Consider the following 21,882-nt stretch of genomic DNA (forward strand, 5'->3'; position numbering starts at 1 on the left):
GTCAGGAGAGAAGTGTTTTAATCATCAAAGTTTAGCAAGTGCTACTGCCCTTCTAGAAGCATTTTGGTCAGCAGAAAAACAAGTATATGTCTTGGAAAATTTCTGTCAGGCACCTGCAAGATACTGATTAAAAGATGCTTCTAGAAGAGATCCTTTCATTGTTTTGATTCTTTATTCACGTGAGTTCAGTGGTCTGTGCTCCAACCCTAGTGTAAATAGGCTACCATTCCTCCCTGTGCACATTTCTGGTAGTAGGTAAGGTCAGCCCAAGGCCGGAACTTGAGGATGTCCTATTCCTTTTCATGATCCTCTTGCCTGTTAGCGTGGTATCTAGCCATGGTTAACAATAAAGAAACATTTTGGAAAAACATCCTCAGTGTAGACAGTGCTTCAATCACACAGCCCTGTGTTAAATGCATTAAAAATAGAGCAATAAAAGGGAAGGTTTATTGCTGTTAAAGGTAACCTGAAGATTTGGGTCACTAGGTATTCCCTGTTGGGCTTTTTTTGGAGCTTGTCCATCCACACCAAGTGAATTGATTACAAATTCTTGCACTGGTATGTGTATGTTGCATTTCATCGATAACTAAAGGATACAGAGCAAACTATTAAAAGGGAAAGGCTTGAAATATCTAGAGGCCGCTATCTATTTTGAGGCTCAGTTCATTACATTTTGGAACCAAGCTGTGTGCATCATAGTGGGGACTGTCATTCTACAAGGCAGGGAGATGGGAGAAAGATCATAGGATGACAGTGAGAAGGAATGAGAGAGATGTGAGCTGGTGGATAGGCATTTTAAATCTTTAATTATGGTCTGTTTCTTTACATAAGCTCTCTCAAGCAGTACATTTACATCTTTCACCTCTTTTCCCATTCTAATATTATTATATCTTTTATGCAATCCTTTGTAGAGCCTTAAAAATAAGAAAGATGGGTCCCGCTTATTGGTTAGCAGATATAATTGCCTGTACAATATGTGCACACCAAACATACTGAAGACTCCCAGAGATACATCTGAAGAGTAAGAGGTTGTTCTGGAGGCAGCCAAGTGCACCGATGGCAGATTTTTCTCATAAATCTTTGGCCTTTGGAGTTGGTGGTGGTCAATACGTTCCAGATTTCAGAAGTCCACAGTGCCAACTTTGCTAGAGTCAGCAGTTTAGTTTCTAAGGTCCAGGAGTCATAACACAACATGGATGTCATTTGTTATATTGTAGTTTTTTTCTAATGTGGTCACTAGAATTTTTCTAGCTTTTGCCCTGAGACAGCATGTTACCACTGGGGTGCAGACAGCTTTGCCTTCAACACTCAGGAGGCTCTGTTCTGAGATGTATAATCCTAAATACATAGAATTGGAAACCTTAACTCTACAATTGTCTCTTTTGTCCTTTCCACTCTCCTCCACCCTAAAAGTCCAATGCTTTCTTCCAATGTTCACCTACTTCCCATGCAACTTTCTGGGTGTGAGTGAACTTTTCTGCAGAATGATGTGTTAAAAAAAAAAAAAAAATCATTTTTGCCTGATGTATGGTCTTTTGGTTGTTTATTTCTGATAGCATGTAGTGTCCTAATTTGTCCTAGTTTTTAATGATGCTTCTGTGACCTGGTGCAAGAGAATGATTTTTGCCATAACATAGATGTATGCTATGCAAAGTACCGAATGTATGTCTCAGCATGTTTAGACTTATATTCTAAACATTAACAGGTATTCTTGGTGTATCCTCAAGTCTCTATCAAAGAGAGGGGATGTGGATAGCTGATGATTACAGTAGTAGTTTATCTTCTGGTAGGTTAGTTAGGAAAATATTGCAGCAGAAGTGAATCTTTCATGGATTTCTCTTGGTGTAATGAGGAGTGACCACATTGTTCAATGTCCTCAAAGCCACATTTGCCTTCAGAGTGGCACCTTTGGCTCCTGGGAAGTGGATTGGGCTGTCTTTGTTTCAGGTTTGGCTCATATTTATCTCTTCAGTTGTAATCTGTGAATGAAATAGCACACCAGATTGGTTCAGTTCAAACTGAAGGTGCCCACTTGCTTGTAAGCTCATGCTCTTTGGTAAACTGGAGTATTTAGCTGAGTGAAGTGTATTGTGGGGAATAATAATACAAAACAAACTAAAAATAAAATTTATTACGTGTGTGGAGGGCCATGTGGAAAGCATTGCCTGAGTACTTGCATATATGTGTGTGTCAGGACTTCAGAGGGAACTTGAGAATGAGGTATTCAAAGCTATTTCAGGCCATTTGGAGAGCATCTCACAGTCAGTTTTCAGTGAAGTGGATGGGCATGGATTCCCCTAGGAAAATGGTTATTCCACGCCCTATAATGTGTTGGAAGAGTTGAGTGACTGTCATGAAGCTGAGAGACTCTGCTAAATCTGTCAGGTAGCAGGTCCAACAGATTTGAAGTTTTGTGTTATAATTAGGAAAGTACACAGAAAGCAAATATTGATAATTGTGAATTACACACTTTCACCAAGGGTACAAACACTTTATAGTTTGCAGCCTTTGTTGTTGCAGGGTAAAGAGCATTTCATTGTACTTGACTCAATAAAAACGAATACAGAACATGCCCTCTGAACTCCACAGATTTGCAGATGCCCAAATCCCTTTGCTTTCCTAGCAAACACTCAAGTGTTGTGGACAGAATAGAACCTTATTTCTCAGATATTTAGTTCAGTCTTGTTGCTTGGGTTAAAATGCGGCTTTTTAAAACAAAGTCTTAAAAGAGATTATTGCAGTTGAAAAGCATAATTAATTAATCCTCAAATAATACATTTTTCAGGATTAAATATAATATTATTAACACCAAGTGAAATTCTTTTGAACCACTTTGCAAACTTCCACACCCTTAAGAGTATGTTTTCTTTCTTAATAATCCCCTTGTATTAGTCACTGGAATTTTCATTTAGCCAAGTATATTAAAATAGTATCTCAGGACGGGATTAGAACACCTTCTGCTTTGCAATTGAGTTGCATTGAAACACTTTTTTTCCTCCTGCGCTCTGTGCTTGCAGTGAAGCTGTAGCCAGGTGCTGCAATAAAGGAAAAGGTCACTGGCATTTATCTCACCTTTATTAGATAGCCTAGAGTTGTAATGTTCCTCTCTGTGTCCCACAGGGCTGTGTGTGCATTCCCCAGCTGTGTCCCCTTCTGTGCCAGCACCTTGCTGGCAGCGGCAGGAGCATGGAGCAGCAGTAGAATATGCTCTGCCTGACTGCCCCCGCCACGGGGCTTGAGGCACGATCCCTGGGCTAGAGCTCCTGCTTGCCCACAGTCATGACATGGGTTTAGGGGTGTAAAGAGTGTTTTGTACAGAGCAGTATTTAATCTATTTAACCTTTGCTTGAACCTTCAGCTAGAGAGATGAGCTTTCTGTTTTTTCAGCCTCACTTTGTTAAATGATTAAACAGTGGAGGGCAAATGGAGGGAAACAACGAAACCCTTAATTTCTGTCGTTTCCATTGGTGGTTTGCTTGTCCTCTCCAGAGCATCTTCAGATGCTTAAGATATGCTTCTATCCCCTGCTCTTTGCCTTGTGCCAGCCTGCTCCTGTTGGTACTGTTCAGTGCTCCCAATTGGTGACTGATCTGCTAGTCTTGGTAAAGCCCTGATGCTTTTCTTCTGCTCATATGCTTGAAGATTACTTGAGTCTTTTCCAGTGGAGCTGTGAGAAGGATTACGGGCAGTTGAAAGAAGAGGGGTGTAAAAGCTGAGATCTATTTCCTGATCTTTCTGCCTTAGCATTCTCTGTGGCTTACTCACACTTTTCCTGCTCTGACCTTACCCAATTCCTTAAACAGGAGAGGAAGTTTTCAGATTGTATTGTGTAGAATTGAATACTTAAATTCAAATCACTCTATTTCCAGAAATGCTAATTTTTTTTCTATCTTCTCCAGCACCCCTGGCTACTTCAAAGTGGTTATTAAGCATCAATTTAATTACCTGGAGCTGCTGAAGCAGTGCTAAAGCTTTACTTGACATGATGCAACGTATTGGGTTAGGTCATGGGTGTCTGCAGGTTGGACATGCTTGGGTTAGGTGCTGGGTGTGCAGCATGGGGAGGGAAAGAGATGCCAGCAGAGTTGTTGAAACTGCCTCTGTATTCTTGATCTGGAGCAAACATGAGGTAAACAGTGTTAGCTTAAGTCTTGGTGAAAGCTATTAAAGATAACATGTTTTACCTCTCATCTGCAGTAGTTTACAAGCATTATCACTGTTCAACTAACAGATAACAATTCATTAAGCCTTTGCAACTTGATTGTGGATTTGTGGCCTTAGAGATGTGAAGAGGGAAAATGTGTATGCTTGAACTCATTGGTGTGTTGTGAAGTTTCAGCTGTCTTGCTTCTTTCAGATCTGCGCACAGGGTGCAACAGCTTTAACACAGTCTCATTGCTCTGCCCTTTTGTAGGTGGATAAAGTTCGAGGAGAAGGTAGAACAAGGTGGGGAACGATGGAGTAAACCTCATGTGGCCACATTATCCCTGCACAGCTTGTTTGAGTTAAGGACGTGCATAGAGAAAGGCTCAATAATGCTGGATATGGAGGCCTCTTCTCTTCCTCAGGTGGTGGGTAAGTAAGCTTCCTTGGTTCTTGCTCTAAACAATTCACATCAGCTTACAATTGATCTTTGAGGTGGTTTCCTTTGAAAGCAAGAAACTGAGCATCGCTGTTTTTGCTAAAGACTTCCTGGAATAAAGTGTGAAATAACAGTGTTAGAAGATCCCAGGCTTTTTCCCCTCTTCTTAGGGGTAGGAGTTTGAGGCAGCCCATCCATTTTCACTGTATAACAAAAACACTACTTTTTCATTAAAGGAGGAAAACAAATAAATAATCCTCCTAGGAGTAACAGAAACCTAGAAGGTACTTGGAGAAGGAGAGTCAATGTATGAAAAGCATTCTTCCTCATTTCAGGAAGAAGAGGAAAAGAATCTGCTTCAGTAATAATTATGCTTGCTTTAAATTATTTTTTGGTGTTAAATAGAATCATTTGGATCCTGAGGTAGATATCCTAAATTTACCACATGTGTTTGAAAGGAAAGGCATACGCTGACTTAATTTATGTTTACTACCAGAAATGTGACATTTAAGAGGCTATTTCACTTGGAATAGGGATGCCCAGCAAATATTGCTTTGGGCAGAAAGTTGCAATCTAGGGCTCATGTGGTCAGATCATAGACTATTTTCAGATGAATTTGCAGGCTGGGCTGCTAGAAGCAGGTTTAAAATAAAAGTGCTCCTCTGCTACAAAGGTGGACGAAGAGCAGTCACGGGATCAGTTTATGCTTCCCTCTGCTGAATGGGATAGCAGGGTTTTTTTGCAGTCAAAATAGCTGTGGCCCAGGATGATGCTCAGTGACATTGCTGAGAGCTATACCATGTTCCCAGTGACGTGTGGAAGGTCATATGAAAATAAATCTAAGAAGTGAGCCATCCAGTGGAGGTACATTTAAACAGTATCCTGAATTTAGAAGGCATTGTGTGAAGAGGTGTAGAAGTTCAAAATAAAATAAAAATGCCACAGAACTTGATGCTTTGAATCCTAATCTCAGGACTCAGGCTTAGTATTTTCCTGGCATAAAATAAAACTGTCAAGTGACAAGTGTTGGATTAGTTTGTAAGAGTTGAAGTTAGATGTTACCTACAGAGTTTTGAGCTTCTTATTTTTTTAGGTGCTTGAGATGACACTGTCTTCCTGTACTTTTTGTGTCTGTGTACCTCAGTGTGTGATATTGCAAAGTTTTTATTTTTAATAAATTATTCTGGTTGAAGTCACTTTGAGACATCACCTTGAATAACCTTTTTCATCTCCCAAATGAAATGTAATTTCTGGGATGTTAAATCACAAATTAGCGGCTGCTGTTGCTGTACTACTGTTCTGTGTGGGATACTTGTGCTGCTAAAGGTCCAAATCCTTCCTTAGATGCAGAGGGATTTCTAAGAAGCCTGCCGACTTGGTTTCCAGAATTATTTAATCATGATAACTTTGCTGATTTCTAGTAGTGACTAGACTAGGCAGGAAAGTAAAATGCACGGAGCTCTGTTTGTTGACTTGTGTTATATCAGAAGCACAAAAAGGAATGAATACTTGCTAGATGGAGAAGGATGAACTTGATAAAGAAAGGCATGTTGTTCTAAGGAAGCATTCCAAAAATCACTAACAAAAAATATGAATAAAAGCTTGCAGAAAAACAGCACTTAACAAAAATAAAGCTTTTGTGCACATGTATAATCGTTCTTTTCTGAGTTGGAGTGGAAGTCTGAGGCTTTTTTCTCTAGTGATTTGAAGAGGCATTAATTCTTTAGAAGAAAGTGACTTTCTGCCTCACTGAGTTAGCAAGTGCAGTGAATGTTCTGCCTCCACTTTCCCATAACTTTTATTATTAGCACAAATAAAAGTTACTAGTAGACAAATAAGAGCTGCCACTTTCCCCTGGGGGTTAGCATGTTAACTGAAGTAATAAAGGAAACAATTTAATGTGAAATTTATTGCACAATAGAGACTTTTGCAATAAGTCAAGCTACCTTTACCCCTCCCCTATGGGACAAAGGAACAGAGAGGAGAGAATTGATGGAAAGCAAGCAGTGAGTTGCAGATTGATGATGGTTAAAGGCTGAAGACCAAGTCCTATAACATGTCATCTGAAAACAGGAGCAGGTTCTGCCATCTGTAGTTGCTGTCATTTCACTTCAGTTCTAAGAATGAAAGATTTAATTAGTGACTCATCTCCAGGACTTTTTCCTGTAGATAGATGAGGTTTTAGCATGGGTCTGTGAGGTGACTCAGGCCTTGTTGAAGCTGATAGAATTTTTGCCATGCTATTTTTGGAGTCATACTGGAGCTCGTGATGTAGCTATCGCTTCTTCACAACACAGGGTTGGAGCAGCCCTCTCTCTGAGCTAAGAGCAATCTTGTCCTGTGAAGGGTTGTTTGGCAACCTGCTTAGTGGCATGAAAAGAAAAGAAAGGGATTTGGGTGGAAAAAGTGTGCGTTGGTGGCTGATGGGTTTTCCTCTATGGAGATGGTTCTTACATTTCAAGAAATGTTTTTAAAAGATTCCCATTAGAAATAAAGTGGTATATCTGGTGTTAACTTTGAGATGGAGAGGAAAGAATTCAAAATGGGATAGTGAACATCTTCTCCCTTTCCTCTCCTTTCCTGTAGTCAAGTTCTGGGCTTTGGGATTCATTTTCATTTCCCTTCTCTCATCCCTTCCTGTGCAACAGAAATGATTGTCGACAATCAGATTGAGACAGGGCTCTTGAAGGCAGACATGAAGGACAAAGTCACCTACACGCTGCTCAGGAAGCACCGGCACCAGACCAAGAAGTCCAACCTGCGCTCTCTGGCAGACATTGGAAAGACCGTCTCCAGTGCAAGTAGGATGTTTACCAACCCCGATAATGGTAATGCAGAGGCTAACTGGCTATAGCCTTCCGTTTTAAAGCAACCCACCAACCTTGCCTGCCAGAAACTAACCTTGTTGCCATGACAATGCTTTTCTAACGCATAATTAGCGTAGCAAGACCCGTACTGATGACACATCAGTGTTGGGCTCTGAAGGCTGCTTTTGCGTGGCACATTGCTCTAACCCTATCTTCACTGGACGGAAAGGGAGAGGAAGGGAGGTGGCAGGCAGCAGGATGCAACAGGTATGTAGGAGGTGGTGTAGGAACAACATTAGGAAAGAGAGATTTACAACAAACTCTATGCGTGCCTGAACCCAAAAGACTGATCATCTGACGTGCTTGTGCAGAGATGAAGCTTTTGCGTGTGTTTGATTTTTTTAATAGATTGTGTCAATGACACTTTTAATCAAAAATTATGCGAGAGTAAAATCTAGCTTGCATTTTATTGCCATACAATCATTGTCCAGTGTGGGTAAAGCTCATTTCCATTTTGCTTTGTTCAACCTAAAATTTTTTGTGGTGTATGTCATGTATACATCTCTGTTTCTCTTTTAAAAATTACTTCATGTGTAGTGCTTATTGTATGTAGTGTTGTCTGTATAAGTGTTTGTGTGTGTGTGGATACAGACAGCTATAGAGGCCTTGGCAGTGGCTCTGTACTTACTCAAACACTGAAATTTGTAGTCATGTTAGTAGTAATGTTAAAAAATTTTCATGTCTTCAGATTTTTGCAAACTGTCTCATGTTGCAGTATGAAAACTTATTTTAAAATAGCAACTTTCAGACACCCAGAAAAAGGAGCAAGCTGATACTCATCTTGCTGTCTTTACGGCCTCTAAGCTTTCTGTGTTCTGCTTCTAAAGCTTGCTCTAACATTTCTCCCTAACTAATTACCTTACTTCATTAATATTTCCTACTTTTCAATGTCCTTTGCTTTTGCTACAGGCGTGTATGTGCATGTGAAGAATATTTATTGCTCTTGATAATGCATCTTATCACATGCCAGTGTCTTGATAATTGAATGAATGAAAAAAAAATGCACAGAAACATGAATTGAGGGGAATGTCCTAGGTGTGCAGCTTTTTGGTGAATATCCCTGCAGGAGTCCAATGGAGCAAAGATCAGGACTGTGCATCGGACTGTTGCTCTTCTGCTTATTTTTCAGACCAGGCATTTCAAATCATATCATAGAATCATAGAATGGCCTGGGTTGAAAAGAACCACAATGATCATCTAGTTTCAACCCCCTTGTTATGTGCAGAGTCGCCAAACACCAGACCAGGCTGCCCAGGGCCACATCCAGCCTGGCCTTGAACGCCTCCAAGGATGGGGCATCCACAACCTCCTTGGCCAACCTGTTCCAGTGACTAACTCACGTTTGTTTTCAGTTTGCCAGTTCTTCCACCACACGTTCTGGGGCTTTCTGCTGTCTCCCCTCCGGCCTTCCAACAATTTCCCCACTGTTTGCTTCTGACTTCTGTTTAAAGAATACACTCTGAGATGCACTCACTCTGTTGTTGGCTCCAACTGTAAATCACCTGCTTAAGCATAGGCACTTTGACACTCATGATCATGGTGGCATGGAGACCTGTTTTTGTGTCTGCTCATGGTATGTTTACAATGCCACAGTCAGGCCTAATGGCTCTAAAATTGCAAGGGAAGCTGAAAGACAAACTACCGGATATCAGGAGTTCCCGTGTTTGGGCAGTGATAGGCTCTTTTCCTATCTTATGGTTAAACAAGTAGCCAAACTTACTGTTTTATTCTGAGTACGTAGCAAATTCCTAAGGTGTAGAAATGTAAAGAAACCTTTAGGATTGACTATTTGGTATTGCTGTGATTAGTGTCTCCTTCAGACATGCCAAGAATTTAACTGAAGGGCTTAAGACTTGCTCTGTTTACAACGTGCATCCACCTTCCACTTCTGTCTTGCTTCTATCTTTGCTGAACTATATGTTTGTATCAGCCTCCTTGTTTTTCAGCAGCTGGTGAGTGTTGGCAATCTTTCCCTTCTGCAGCTAAAGTCACTCACTGAGGAGCCATCAAAAGCTCAGGGTGTAAAGAGGAATTAAAATTTCTTTACAAGGTTTGAGGGTAAATCATAGACAGTGTCTTATAACTTGGATGATAAATCCTGACTCTTTAACATACGGAGTTAGACATTCAGTGCTGATTTAAAAGTAAATAATATCCTACTTCTCCAGGGAGGTTGACTTTGGTAAAGGGCACTCATCTAAGTTCTCACTCTAGCCTCTGCTTATTTTTCATGGCTGTGAACGTCCTTTACTCAGATAGTAGGTGTCTTAGGTTTCCATTAATTTCTCTTTTGTATTTGAAGAGACCGATTCTTCAGAAATTCTTTCCTGGCTTTGCTTGGCCCACTGGCTGACCTTTGGCAACTTCTTTCATTTTGTTTTGCCTCTGTTTCCTACCTGGAGTATTTATATGTAGTGAGAATATAATAAAGCATTATGTTTCGTGACAATTCAAGTACTTTTAAGGAGGGAGAGACTTGAATACGAAGGGAAATACTTCATGAACAGTTGTTGCTGTTATTTATTATTTACACTTTAATGAGAAAATAACTCGGTGAAACACATTCTGTAATTATACTATGCTCTCTGGAGTTCAGTGAGTGTCTCCCATGTAATTCTGAAGGCAGAATTTGTCCTTTACACAGATAAAAATTTAATGAATCCAACAGGAGTGCATCTGCCTTTTAGCGTAGCTAATAACAATAATAAAAGGGCCATCAGCCCCAAGCACTCATAAATTTCACTGGAGTTTCATATCAGGTAGATATTTTCTTTCAGTTTCTGCCTTATTGTTCCAGTGTTAGTGAAACTTCCATACAATATTCATGCTGCATCCAGGTTAATGAGAATGACAGTCGTTCAGGACACAGGACTTGTGCAGTGCTTAATTCTCACCTTCATATAGTAGGTTTACAGTCTGGTATATTTAAAAAGCAACTTGATGTTGTGCTCAACTGATGTTTACTGATGTTGTTAAAAAGGCTAACTTTTCATCTTTAGACCTACCATAAAACACCTTGATGTAAATTACAAAGTGCCCTGCTAATTTAGTTTGTGTTTGTTAAAGGTTGCTAATGAAATAGCCCCTGAAGCTTAACTAGATCCTGCGGTATGTTAAGTATAAAAATGTTGTGCAACTTACTGCTTATAGTGGACAATCACGATTCTTTTGGAACTTATGATTCTGACAGGTATCTAATTACATTGAATTACTTTGAAAAGCATGCATTTAGGGAGAACGTACACATGATGCCATTAGCAGGAATTCTCACAATTATTTTCCCTAATATTTTTTCAAGTTAAACTTATAGCCCAAATTAAACAGTGACAGACTTTTTCAAGGACTTTTGTTAGAAATCTGAAAATACACCCTAGGTCCCTGGTCTTCAAAAACACTTAGGTGCATGTATCTCATTTCTTTCAGAATGATAAGGTGACAAAATCATAAAGGCTTGAAAATTTTCTTTGTGGTAAACTTGTTAGAAGCTACTATTCTGGTATTTATATAGGTCATTCACAGTTAAAAGTTTTGAATTTGAATACACACACACATATATGTATTTGTATATGTGTATATATATATCTTAGAACAATATATGCAGAAATATATATATTTCTGCATAAGTCTGGAAAAAGGTAAAGAAGCAGTAAGTTGCTAAGATGTAGCTTATTACATATTGGAGATGCTGGCACAGCTGCCCAGATAAGCTGTAGGTACCCTATTCCTTGAGAGGAGGCTCTCAAGACCAGGCTGGATGGGGCCGTGGGCAGCCTGAGCTGGTGGGGGGCAGCCCTGCCCATGGCTGATCTTTTAAGGTCCCTTCCAACCCAATATGTTCTATGCTCCTTTGATATTGTAATGAGCATTGTGAATTTCTTTATAAAAAAAGTATTGTGGTGCTCTCACTTCTGTCTCTGGATCTCAGGCCTAGGTGCTGGGATCTGACAGCACACTTTTGTGAGCTCTGTGGCAGCGCTGTGAGCTGCTTGTAGACCCTGAGCAGCCCACAGAATGGCTGTTTGCCTTTCCTCATTGCGGTGCCTGCTGCTGACTGGTCCAGCTGCTCCTGTGCATTGGAGAGCCACAGCCAGGCTGACCGTGGCTCTGCAGCAGGCAGTCATCCTGCTCCCGCTGCTTTTGCTTCACTGCTCTTTTTGATGACAGCCTACAGAGCAATCAGATTGGCAGAAGCGTTGAGCTTCAGACTGGCAAAGGTGTGCAGTGAGTGTTTTTTAATCATAACTGTGTCATAAAGATGGCTTCTTACTCTTTCCCAGTGCTTGTGTTTGTGGGAGGATGTTTTCTCAGCAAGCCTTTTGCTCTTGAGAAAGAAACTGCAAAAGATGATAATTTCTTGTTTGACGCTTAGTGGAGGAGGATAAATCAAAGCATTTCTTTGCTGTCCACTCAACAGGAAAAAGATGATTATCAAAAAGCTGAGCAGACAAAGCTGTATTAAGCAATTACTAAAAGTTACCGTACAAAGACAGCGCCCTTCTCATTTCTATTGGCAGAGAGTTGAGATGTCTGATATGTTCGTTGAGGGCCTTTAGATATGTTCCAATTGAACTCTTGCAGAGCTTTTGTATGTCATGTTTTGTTAACTGTCTTTCTGAGAGTTCTCTGTGTTAATCCAGTTGTGTCCTTTCCTGGCACAGGCTGCAGCATTTGAAGTGAGCCCCTCCAGTAAATAGTGCATATGCTAGAGGCCATCCAGCAGCCTTTGCCCAACTGGCACTCCTTTGAGTCATAATGCAGATCTGCCATTGGTTTGCCACTGTATAAAATGAAAACAGTGCTCACCGTTCCTTATGCAGGTGCCTGAGGACTGTCTCCTAATCATTTGCCAGTACTTTGCTATGCAGTGCATATTTTCCACGGTTTTGCATGAAAGTTTCCTGCCTGCCAGCATTTTGTATAACTTAGCACCTGTGAGAGCCTTTGGCAAAAGTGTGGAAGAGCAGCGATCGAATCATACTGAGGGCAAGCTGGTGGAAGTTGTAGAAAACTGTACGTGTTTATGTGTGAATATCTAACCCTTCTAAGTAATGGCATGCTCCCCATCGCTATATGAATGTCCAAACACCTAACAAATGTTTTTATTTTTGCTGTGCTGACAGAATTTTACATTGCATTGGCTACTGTACTGAGAGAATGACAGCTAGCAAAAGCTGAAAACTTCCCCTGTGATTTTTTAAATACTATATTGGAGTTCAGCCTTATTCAGTTGAGTATCATAGAAACTGCATCCACAATCCTTCCAGTGGGCTGAAAGATATAATGTCAACTGAATAAGGAGGAGCACAGGAGAAGAGAAATTAAGCCAGAAATGAGATATTCTCCAGGGACGCTTGGAAAAAAAACCATGATGTATTTATCATTTGCATTACTTGAAGCAGTATGGAATGTAGTATGCCTTTCCAAGCCCTGTGATGTACATCAGGGTATGTATACAAACAGGATGCTCAAAGTTGGCTCCTACAGGGAAGCAACTTCCCTCTCCCCCCCCCCCCCCCCAAAAAAAAAAAAAAAAAGCACTGTGTTTGCCATTTTTGCTAACTGCTTTGCTGTCTGGGACTGCTCAGCACAGCTCAAATGTCAGCTGCCTTCATCACTGGTTTGAAATCTACTTCAGAGATGCCTGAGTTTTGGACACACAGGACAAAAGATTGGCTGCAGACCTTGCCAGCAGGGGACGGTTTGTGTTCCAAATAAGTAGACTTGCTTCTTTTGTCACCAAACTATACAGAAAGGTGCACTTCTGTGTAACTGCAAATGTTCAAACGCTGTCTCCTAACTCGCTTTTTTGTGCAACTGCTTGAGCATTTTTTTTTTCCTTTGACTTTTCAACTTTGCTCTCTTCCTCCCCTCTGCTGCTGCCTCTGTCTCCTGCTTGCACCACAAAAGCACGCAGCCCACTCGAGAGCTCCGTGCCCTGCCTAGCGACACGCACGCTGGATGATGAAATCCAAGTGCAGCGCAGCCCCAGCGTGGGATGGCTCAGTAAGTCAGAGGACTGGGATGCGGGGAGCGGGCTGGGGGCTTCCAGAAGGAAGGATGGGTGACTGGCATCAGCTGGTGCCTTAATGCTCACTGCTGCTTGAACGGGGGAAAGACTGGAAATCCATTCTTGAGAGAATGGAATAGCTGCTATACTGGCTGCCTATTCACCCCCACCACACCCTGCTCTTTTTTCACTCTTTTGCTTTATTTGTTTGTTTTTCCCTCCATCTATAGTGGAACAGGTAGGTCAGTCTGCACTCCATTTCAGGCAGTAGGCTATCTTGTAACCCATCTAGCAAAATTTCAGTCATGTGTTGAAACATCATTTGGTTGTTGAGAGGGTTTCATGAATTTTGCCATCAGTGTAATAAAATAAAATGCAAAAAAGTTAAATATTTTAATTTCCATATAAATTAAATACAAAAATAGCTGCCCTTTGTCACATAGCTCTCAGACGCCTCCAGCTTTGTCTCTCTGTGATGAGCTGGGCTTTTCTCAGGCTGCGTGTCATTTTATCCTTTGTAAAGTATTACTCATTGGGAGCCTTGCTGATCACATAGGAGAGCTGTTCCCACAGAAAGGCACAGCCTGCTGCTCTGATGATACAGAGATGTTCTTTATAAGCCACGGTAATATGTAGAAATCTGAATTTCAGGATATTGACTGTGAAAGACTGTGGAAAGATGACTACCAAGCCTGTCAGTAGAATGAGGCAGTAAAACAGAGGAGTTTGGATTGATTGCCTTACCTTTTGCACCAGTACTTTACTGAGCACAGCCAAGGAGAGATGCATGTTGCCTTTGCCAAAGAGATGGCAATAGAGGCCTGAATCACGTAAATACCCTTAGTTAGCAAACATTGTTAGGGTCATCATCATGTGCTGACGTCTTTGGCTGAAATTTCAGCAGCAGAAATCTTTTACATTACTGATTTGTTTGTGGCACTGAGAGTCTCTGTAGACTGATAGGCTCGTTGCTTTCTTCTGCTCCTGTATTTTTTTTCCACTCAGAGAAGCTGTACACCTGAGGACTCAGTCCCCTCTTTCCTGTCTTCCTCAAAAGTGCTATTGCTGGGCTTGTCACACGTCACATTTCCCTGTCACGGTCATTTCCAATGTTTGAGTTTGCTCTTATGGGCAGCTCATTACACAACACCAAAAAAATGCCACAACCATCCTTCAGTGGTGCAACTGTTAGGAACGTGAATTTGGAGACCTAGGCTGTACAGATTTGAACGATGATATCCATAAAGCCAAATGGCTTTTGGTAGAGGTTTGCACATAACACATCCTGCATTTGTAGCAGAATTTGCTTCTTAACAGTGGGTTTACTTCAGTCAGTATAAATGCAGGGATTTGGGGCAAACTTCTAAATGCAAGCTGCAGCACAATCAAGTTTGTTAGGTCAGCAATGATGGTTAAAGGTGATGCTTATGGTCTCCAATCTCTCACTGACTGAAGTAAGAAGTGAAGCAAGAAGTTTCTTTAGAGAAAACAGGACAGCAGTGTTGAGTTGCCAGCTAGGGATTTATGGGTCAGCCTGAGGATGTGACAAAAGAAGTTTCATGAGACCCTTCAGCCCCACAGGTTCATACTTCTTGTACAGAGCTTTGTCTGGTGCCCTCACTTCTGGGCTCCATTCCCTTGTCCTTGTTTGGTCTTGCAGAGGTAATGCTGCTGTAGCAGTGATGATTTAAGAGTATTTACGAGGCCATGTTTGTAGGGAAATGCGGTATCTTTATGAAATCGATACTCAGAAGTGGAAAGGATGTAATTTTTTTGACACATTGGCTTGTCTGCATCTGGAATAAAAAAGGGAAACCTCAAGAAAAGAATTCTCTGACAAGAGCTTCTGTAGTTTGGTGTGATTATGTTGATCATGCTGGGAAATTGAGAGAAAAGGTGATTGCTGCTTGAGAAGAAGAGAGAGGTGATAGTTGTTAGCCACTTCCTCTAGCAAGAAAGGTAATAATCTTCTAACAGATGTTCAGTCCTAGACTTCTAGTAATAGGGGAAATACATGCTGTAGTCCAGAAAGTTATCACCTATGAAGGCTGGGGACTCTCATTTTCAGGACTGGACCCAGAAATCTGTAAAACTGCCTAAGTGGTGCTCAGGAAATGAAGAGAGCTTCAGCACATACGATTACTCTACAATTACGTAGTGCAGCTCTTCTGAATAAATTGTATTAAAACCACGTTAAACAACCATATAAAATAAAATCATCATCTGCATTTTCTGCACTTCCTCAGAGCGTTTTGGAAGCCGTACTTAGTTTCTTCTCAGCTAGAGGCATTAGCTATTCCAAGACTCAAAGGTATCATGATAAGACTGGAAGAAGAGGAAATGGGTCTCTGTGCTGCACTCTCCCTGGCTACAGCAGTGGAACAGCTCTCACAAACTGGTGAGAGCTTGTGGGGCAGGCAGTGTGGGATCTGCCCATCTCCATTGGTCTCTGAACTTCTCCAGATCTGTTTAACTTCGCTGAATACTTTTTTATTTATTTTCTATCACTTGCCAGCACTTAAGTGAACTGAGTCTTTGCTTTGAGTCACTGATCTGCGTGAAACCAATTACCAGTGTGAACAATCTTCACATTTTAAAGAAAGTGCTTCCCTACCTTTTTAACTGATTGTATTGGCTCAGATTTGCAAAACAGCCATGTGCATTTCTATATAGAGCTTCAATCTTTCATTTTAATTTAACACTATATTTATAGCTTTGTCAAAGATTTCCCAGAGTTTTGGCAGTATCTGCGCAACCTTTCAAAGATAATTACTCACACCATGTAAGAAAAAGGAGCCTTGGATTTCAGTAATGGGATTCAGGTTTCCAGGAACCTGCTTTTAAAAAAAATATATAATAAATCCATCTTATCTTTTATTATTTATTAAATATCTACATCTCAAAGTGTTGTGTACACCTTTTTAGAAACACAAAGTAACGTCTCTTTCATGTAAGAGATGCAATATACATAAACAAATTTTATTACTTTTTTCCTGTTTTACATACATGCTCATCTCCTCTGTACAGATTCATATCAAACAGTCAATCAAGTGCTGTAAATATTTCTAAGTTGGGCTTGCTAATAATTAGGAGAGTGGTTACTAATATATGTAGCTTAAACCAGTCCTTCAAGTGGCATTTCTCATGCTATGAATAAGCATATTTGTAAGAACTTAGTAGATATAGGTGGGGTCTTAAGCCTGGCAGGCAGTAACAACATGAAGAAGAAAAATCTGAGGATCTTCCTTTTATATGATACACTTGTGCTTTGCTTTTGCTGTGCTGTCATTCCTGGATGTGGCAATAATGCACAGCAGGTATACTGTGATTCAGAGTGGCTCATGAGAAAGAATATCATAAATCTGTCTCTGTATATATGGAATATATTGTAAGGAAAACCCAGCTGGGGGGTCTCTGCGGGTGGGGGAGTAAGGGGGGTTGTACAGATCTTTTTCTTACGACTCCTTGTATTTATTAGTTATTGATTATTTTATATAATTATTAGCTGTTTCTTGATATTCAGATATATTACCAAGTTCATTTTTCTGTGGGAGTTGATGGATGCTGGAAATTTGAACTTCCATTTTGTTATGAATATATAAACCATAAGTTTAATCAACGTTGTCTCAAAACATACACTAACCTAGAGATATCTCAGAATTTGGGAAGTGCCTCAGTGCAATAACTTTCTGAGTGTTTTCTGTCTTTCCAATTATGCTGATGATCATCAGCACTGTGGTAAGAGCTCCTGTTGCTATGCTCCTGGTTTCTGAAAGAAGGGTGAAAAATTTCAGAACAATTATTAAAGAGCATGCTGATTGCTGAGTGTTGGGATGTTGTATCCATCCCAGAAGTTTCTTTGCTACTTTGTGATTTTTCTTCTTTCATGATTATGGCTGTTTCTAGGCTTTCTTGCAAGTCCTTTAGAACTATTTTCATATATTCTGCTACTCTTTGAGAGCATAAGAGTAAATAGGAAAAGTAGTCTGAAAGAGAGTAAGCAGCGCTTGAATGCCATCATGCCAAGCTTAGAGGAGCAGCTGGCCTTTGAGAGAGAAACGGAGTTTAAAGGCTTTAGCTCTTGGTCTCTTTTTCTCTCTGAAGTATCTGGTGTCAGGAACTGGAGACCTTTTTGCCTATTGATTTGACACACGTGTTGTTTCAAACAGTAAAACCCTTAAGATTTATGAGTTTAGTTAATATGGGTAGTGGTGAAAAAGTAGAATTTTGTTATCTGCTGTTTCAAAAGACCAAGAGCTGCCAACCTTCCTCCCTGTGAGTTGAAGTATTGGATGCAGAAGAATACAGGCAGATAGCATCTCTGTAGGATAGCTGTGGCAAAAGGTTGGCAGCAAGGAGGGAGTATTCCCCTGCTCTGTAAAGAATGGGTGACCCAGTTGCCTCTTTTAGCAGCCAGTTGCTATTTGGCTTCCCCACCAGCCCAGACAGGAATTAGGAGATGTCCTTAGATACTTTTTTTTTGCAGTCCTATGAGCTGTGGTAATGCTTTGGGTCAGAAGTGAACAAGGTTTAGAATCTTTCTATCCCATGTGCCACGTGAAATTACAGAAAGCAGCCTATCAGGGTCTTAAATTGTCCACATCAACTTCCCATGTGCAAGGAAAGGTGTTGCTGTAGCCTGAGCCTCTGTGTTCTTCTGACTGGATTTAAATAGGTGCTTTAATTGGTATTGGCATTGTTCTTACAGGCAGTCCAGCCATGACTCACAGAAATCTGACTTCCACCAGTCTGAATGACATCTCTGACAAGCCTGAGAAAGATCAGGTAAGCTTCAAATTTGGACTTCACTTGGTGATGTGTTTGATTAGGAGCTGGGTGTTGAGGAAGAAATAGTTGTACCGGAGATCTGAAGAAGAAGAAGAAAGTGAGTAAGGTGAGTCAGTTATTTCTGAGTCCTGTGACAGATTTTCCACACCATCAGCCCTTATTAAATTGTCGTAAGGTGTGAAGCAAGTACCACCATGTATGGAAGCTGCCTGGCATCCCGCTGATGTCTGTGAGAAGGGAACGGACGACATCCTGATGTTGATATGTCTAATCTGCTTCCTGCTGAAAAGAGGCTCTTCAGAGGTTTCAGCAGAGGTCTCACAGCACAGTAGCTCAGGTCAAGCAGCATGCCGGGGCTTACATTCACAGGTGGGATGGAATAGAACCAGAGTATTGAAGGGGATGTGTCCCCACTACAGCAGCTATTGTAATAGAATGTATTGCCTCACCCTTTGTGGTGCTTCTGAAATACAGCCATGCTAAAAGGTAAGTGTGGAAGAACAGCTTCAAAACGTAGATGCATAATAAGGTTAAAATTGTTTTTTAGTGCCTGCAGAACTGAACTCTTTCTTACTAGCCTCCAAAAAATCTGTCTAATTTCTTAGAGTAATGTTTATGGTATTATCATATGGACTTTGTGTATGTTTTTGTCCTTACTTAAAGCTTAAGAGTGTGAGGGGTGTAGTGATTCTTTGTGAACTCTCTGAAACCTGATGTTTAAATGAGGTCTCTACAAATTTCAAAAAATGGTCTTGGTTTATAAAGCGGGTTATTTTCAAAGCATGACCATTTATTTTGGCAAATCTTTTTTTTTTTTTTCCCCACATCTCTCAACACTCTCTAGTCTTGTGATTATTCTGAATACAAATGAGTTACTCTAGGAAATTATTTGGGCTAGATAGTATATGCTGACCAGCTGAGGAAAAGCTCTAGTCCTTCAAATAATGCCTGGTTGTGTTCTTCTGGAAGTGGAGCTCTTCCATAAAGTGACAGAGCAACATAACTGTAGAAAAAATGAGTTCCAGTTAATTGAATGTGGCATACCTATTTTTCTCCAGTCCTCCTGTCCTTTATTCCCCACCTGGCATGCAGTTTATGCTACTGTTATTTCTAGATCCTAAAAACTATACTACAAGTCTTCCACTTTGGTATTTGAAAAAGGGAAGAAATGGCTGGTAAGACAAATAGCCCCATAATGTTGAATGTGCAGAGTTTATGTAATAGAGCAATGAAAAAAATCCCTCTAGTACCTGCTTTAACATACAGAAAATACTTCAGTGGAAAAAATGAGTGCAGTGTGTTTTGCAGTATTTTTCAGTTGTAACATACAGCTGTATTAATTTTTTCTCCAAAATACTTTTATGTATGTAGCCACACACAAGGAAAGAGTAATTGTAAAATCGCTTTTTCACTGGAAAGACTGCTGTTTTACATTTTTAATTAGACTCTAATTGAGGTCTTAGAGTAGCAGAGAACTAGGTCTGAATGTTGCAGCAGGCTGCTTAGATTTTATTAGTATAAATGTCTCAATTGTTCCTCCTACTGAAATGTCTGTGGACATGTACAGATAATAGAGTTTTTGTCTAGAATTGTATACTAAAATGTTTTGGTGGGGCTGATACTGAGTTCGGTTAATAAATCCAATTTGGAAATGTGCTCCAAAGTTTTTAGCTTTCAGTATAGATAATACTTTACTGTTTATAGTGAAAACTGTTACTTTTAAACTAACAAGTTCCAAAAAGCCGCTCAGTTAATTAGCTCGTGTCCTTCTGATGAACTTTGCACAATGGAACCCTTGTACTGTATGCTTGTTGAAGCTGGTCTGAGAAATCACCTTAGCTCTCAATTTTCATTACTGATTGACTGAAACTCCTGTCCTGATAAAATCTGTGAAACTGTGATGATGCCTGGCAAATTTCTTGAGCAGAACTTAGCATGCTGTACAGGCACGAGGGAATAATTCATGGTGTTATGACAACAGGAGCTGGAAAGAGAACAGATTCTTGCCTTGACATCAGAGTGACTGGCTTTCATTATCTTGGTATCCCATCTGGAAGCCTGACAGTTAATGAGGCCATACAGTGAGATATCAGTCTACTGAAGAAAGAGGCTGTGCTGTTTTCTATTTATCTGTGTGTGTGTGTGTGTATCAGAGGTCAGTTTATCTTTAAACTGTGACAGACTGAAATCTGTTGGTAACAATTTCTTGGAGTTAGACTGGGACCAGATCTCTTTCATAAAACATCATTTTTGCATGTATAAAGGAGAGTATTGTGTGCGTTTTAAAGGAAAAGAAAGCTCTGAACAAAGTTTTATATAGCATCAATAGTTTTCCTGCCTACCTACATCCTTACTTTCAATTTTGTAATCTTTAATACTAATTGGAATGATGCAATTTACAGTAGTGACAATAAAACCAGAATCCCTTTTTTATCTGTTTCTATAGGTTTTTACTGAGCAGAAAGACACCTTGGTAGAATTAAAGTAGTGGGTTCTGGATGCTCTCTCTTTGTGCAAAGTGTACAGCTCAGATGATGTTTCCTGTCTTTCTCTCTTCTCCCCCAGCCCTTTGCCACTTAGAGAAGTGTTGGTGAATGCTTTGGAATTACAGTATGGCCACCAACCCTCACTTAATGAGGTTTGACAGAGCAGATTTTGTGACTGTCACACAGTACTACATGGAAAAGGATGTGGATCATCCTTTGGTGCAGCTCTTGCCCTGTAGAGCCCTGCTTGCTCTTGCCAGCGGGTACTGGACTCCCCTTGCTAAAAGCAGCTTAGCACATTAAAGAGGCTGTACTTTTCAGTACCTTCAGCTTACCTAGGAGTATCTTTTTACCCAATTTCAGTCTTCAACTCCAGGATTCTTTAACTTTGTGCATCTTGAGAAGCTGTGCCTCCACTCAGTAGCAGTTCCATCACATGCTGTTGGAAAAGCAGGCTGGTCCTGGGCACCCACCTGTTGCATTCCCCAGGGTGTTGTAAGGTCTGAGTGGAAAACTGGTGTCTTCTGTTGTATGATCCTGATATTTCTTTGCAATGTGTTTGGGATCCTTCTCTGTGGAGCCAAACCTGGTTCAGATCTCTCTTGGCAGTCTGCAGTTGCCACACCACCATTTGTCTTCAGCAGGGACCTTCCAAGATTGAGAGAAGATGGTGTGTCCTCTGCAGGCTTTGTGAATACTGATGGGAGTGGTGGGGTGAGCTTTGCCATAAACATTAAGATGATGAAGTGGGGATGTGACTGCTTTCAATACTGAATTGTCAATTTCAACTCCTTGTTCCTAATAACAGGGGATTTCCAGTGGTAGGCTTTGAGGTTGAAGTGAACAAAAGGTCAGAAGAGGACACTGAGGGGAGGGAACTTTCTGCATAAGAGTAGAATGCGTTGGCATGTTATCTAATATACTTGATCACATCTCTTCTCTTTAGCTGGCCTATTATTGACAGTGGTGCTTCAATGTGGGCGCCAGGGCAGTGCTGCTTTCAGGTGCTTTCTCGTTTTTGTTTAAGATAATTGAACTAAGGAGCAGTAGGCAGGTGAGATCTCAGCTACAAAAGCAAAAGCCCAGATTGACCCCTCCAAACAAAGGCAGCATCTGCTGTTAATCTGGTCTCCTGAGCTTATTTTTCGGTCC

At 40.6% G+C, this 21,882-nt stretch overlaps 1 protein-coding gene across 2 annotated transcripts in view; it reads left to right on the forward strand.

Annotated features, from left to right (window-relative positions):
• SLC4A4 (solute carrier family 4 member 4) overlaps positions 1-21,882 on the forward strand; it is a 195,976-nt gene that overhangs the window by 100,787 nt on the left and 73,307 nt on the right. For both annotated transcript variants that reach the window (XM_090139096.1, XM_090139095.1), the window contains exons 5-8: positions 4,415-4,575; positions 7,231-7,410; positions 13,357-13,452; positions 18,165-18,241. In XM_090139096.1, the coding sequence (XP_089995222.1) occupies positions 4,415-4,575; positions 7,231-7,410; positions 13,357-13,452; positions 18,165-18,241 (514 nt within the window). The remainder of the gene's footprint in view (positions 1-4,414; positions 4,576-7,230; positions 7,411-13,356; positions 13,453-18,164; positions 18,242-21,882) is intronic.

This window comes from Phasianus colchicus, chromosome 4, assembly GCF_987193195.1.
Source record: "Phasianus colchicus chromosome 4, bPhaCol1.hap1.1, whole genome shotgun sequence".
Taxonomy (NCBI): Eukaryota; Metazoa; Chordata; class Aves; order Galliformes; family Phasianidae; genus Phasianus; species Phasianus colchicus.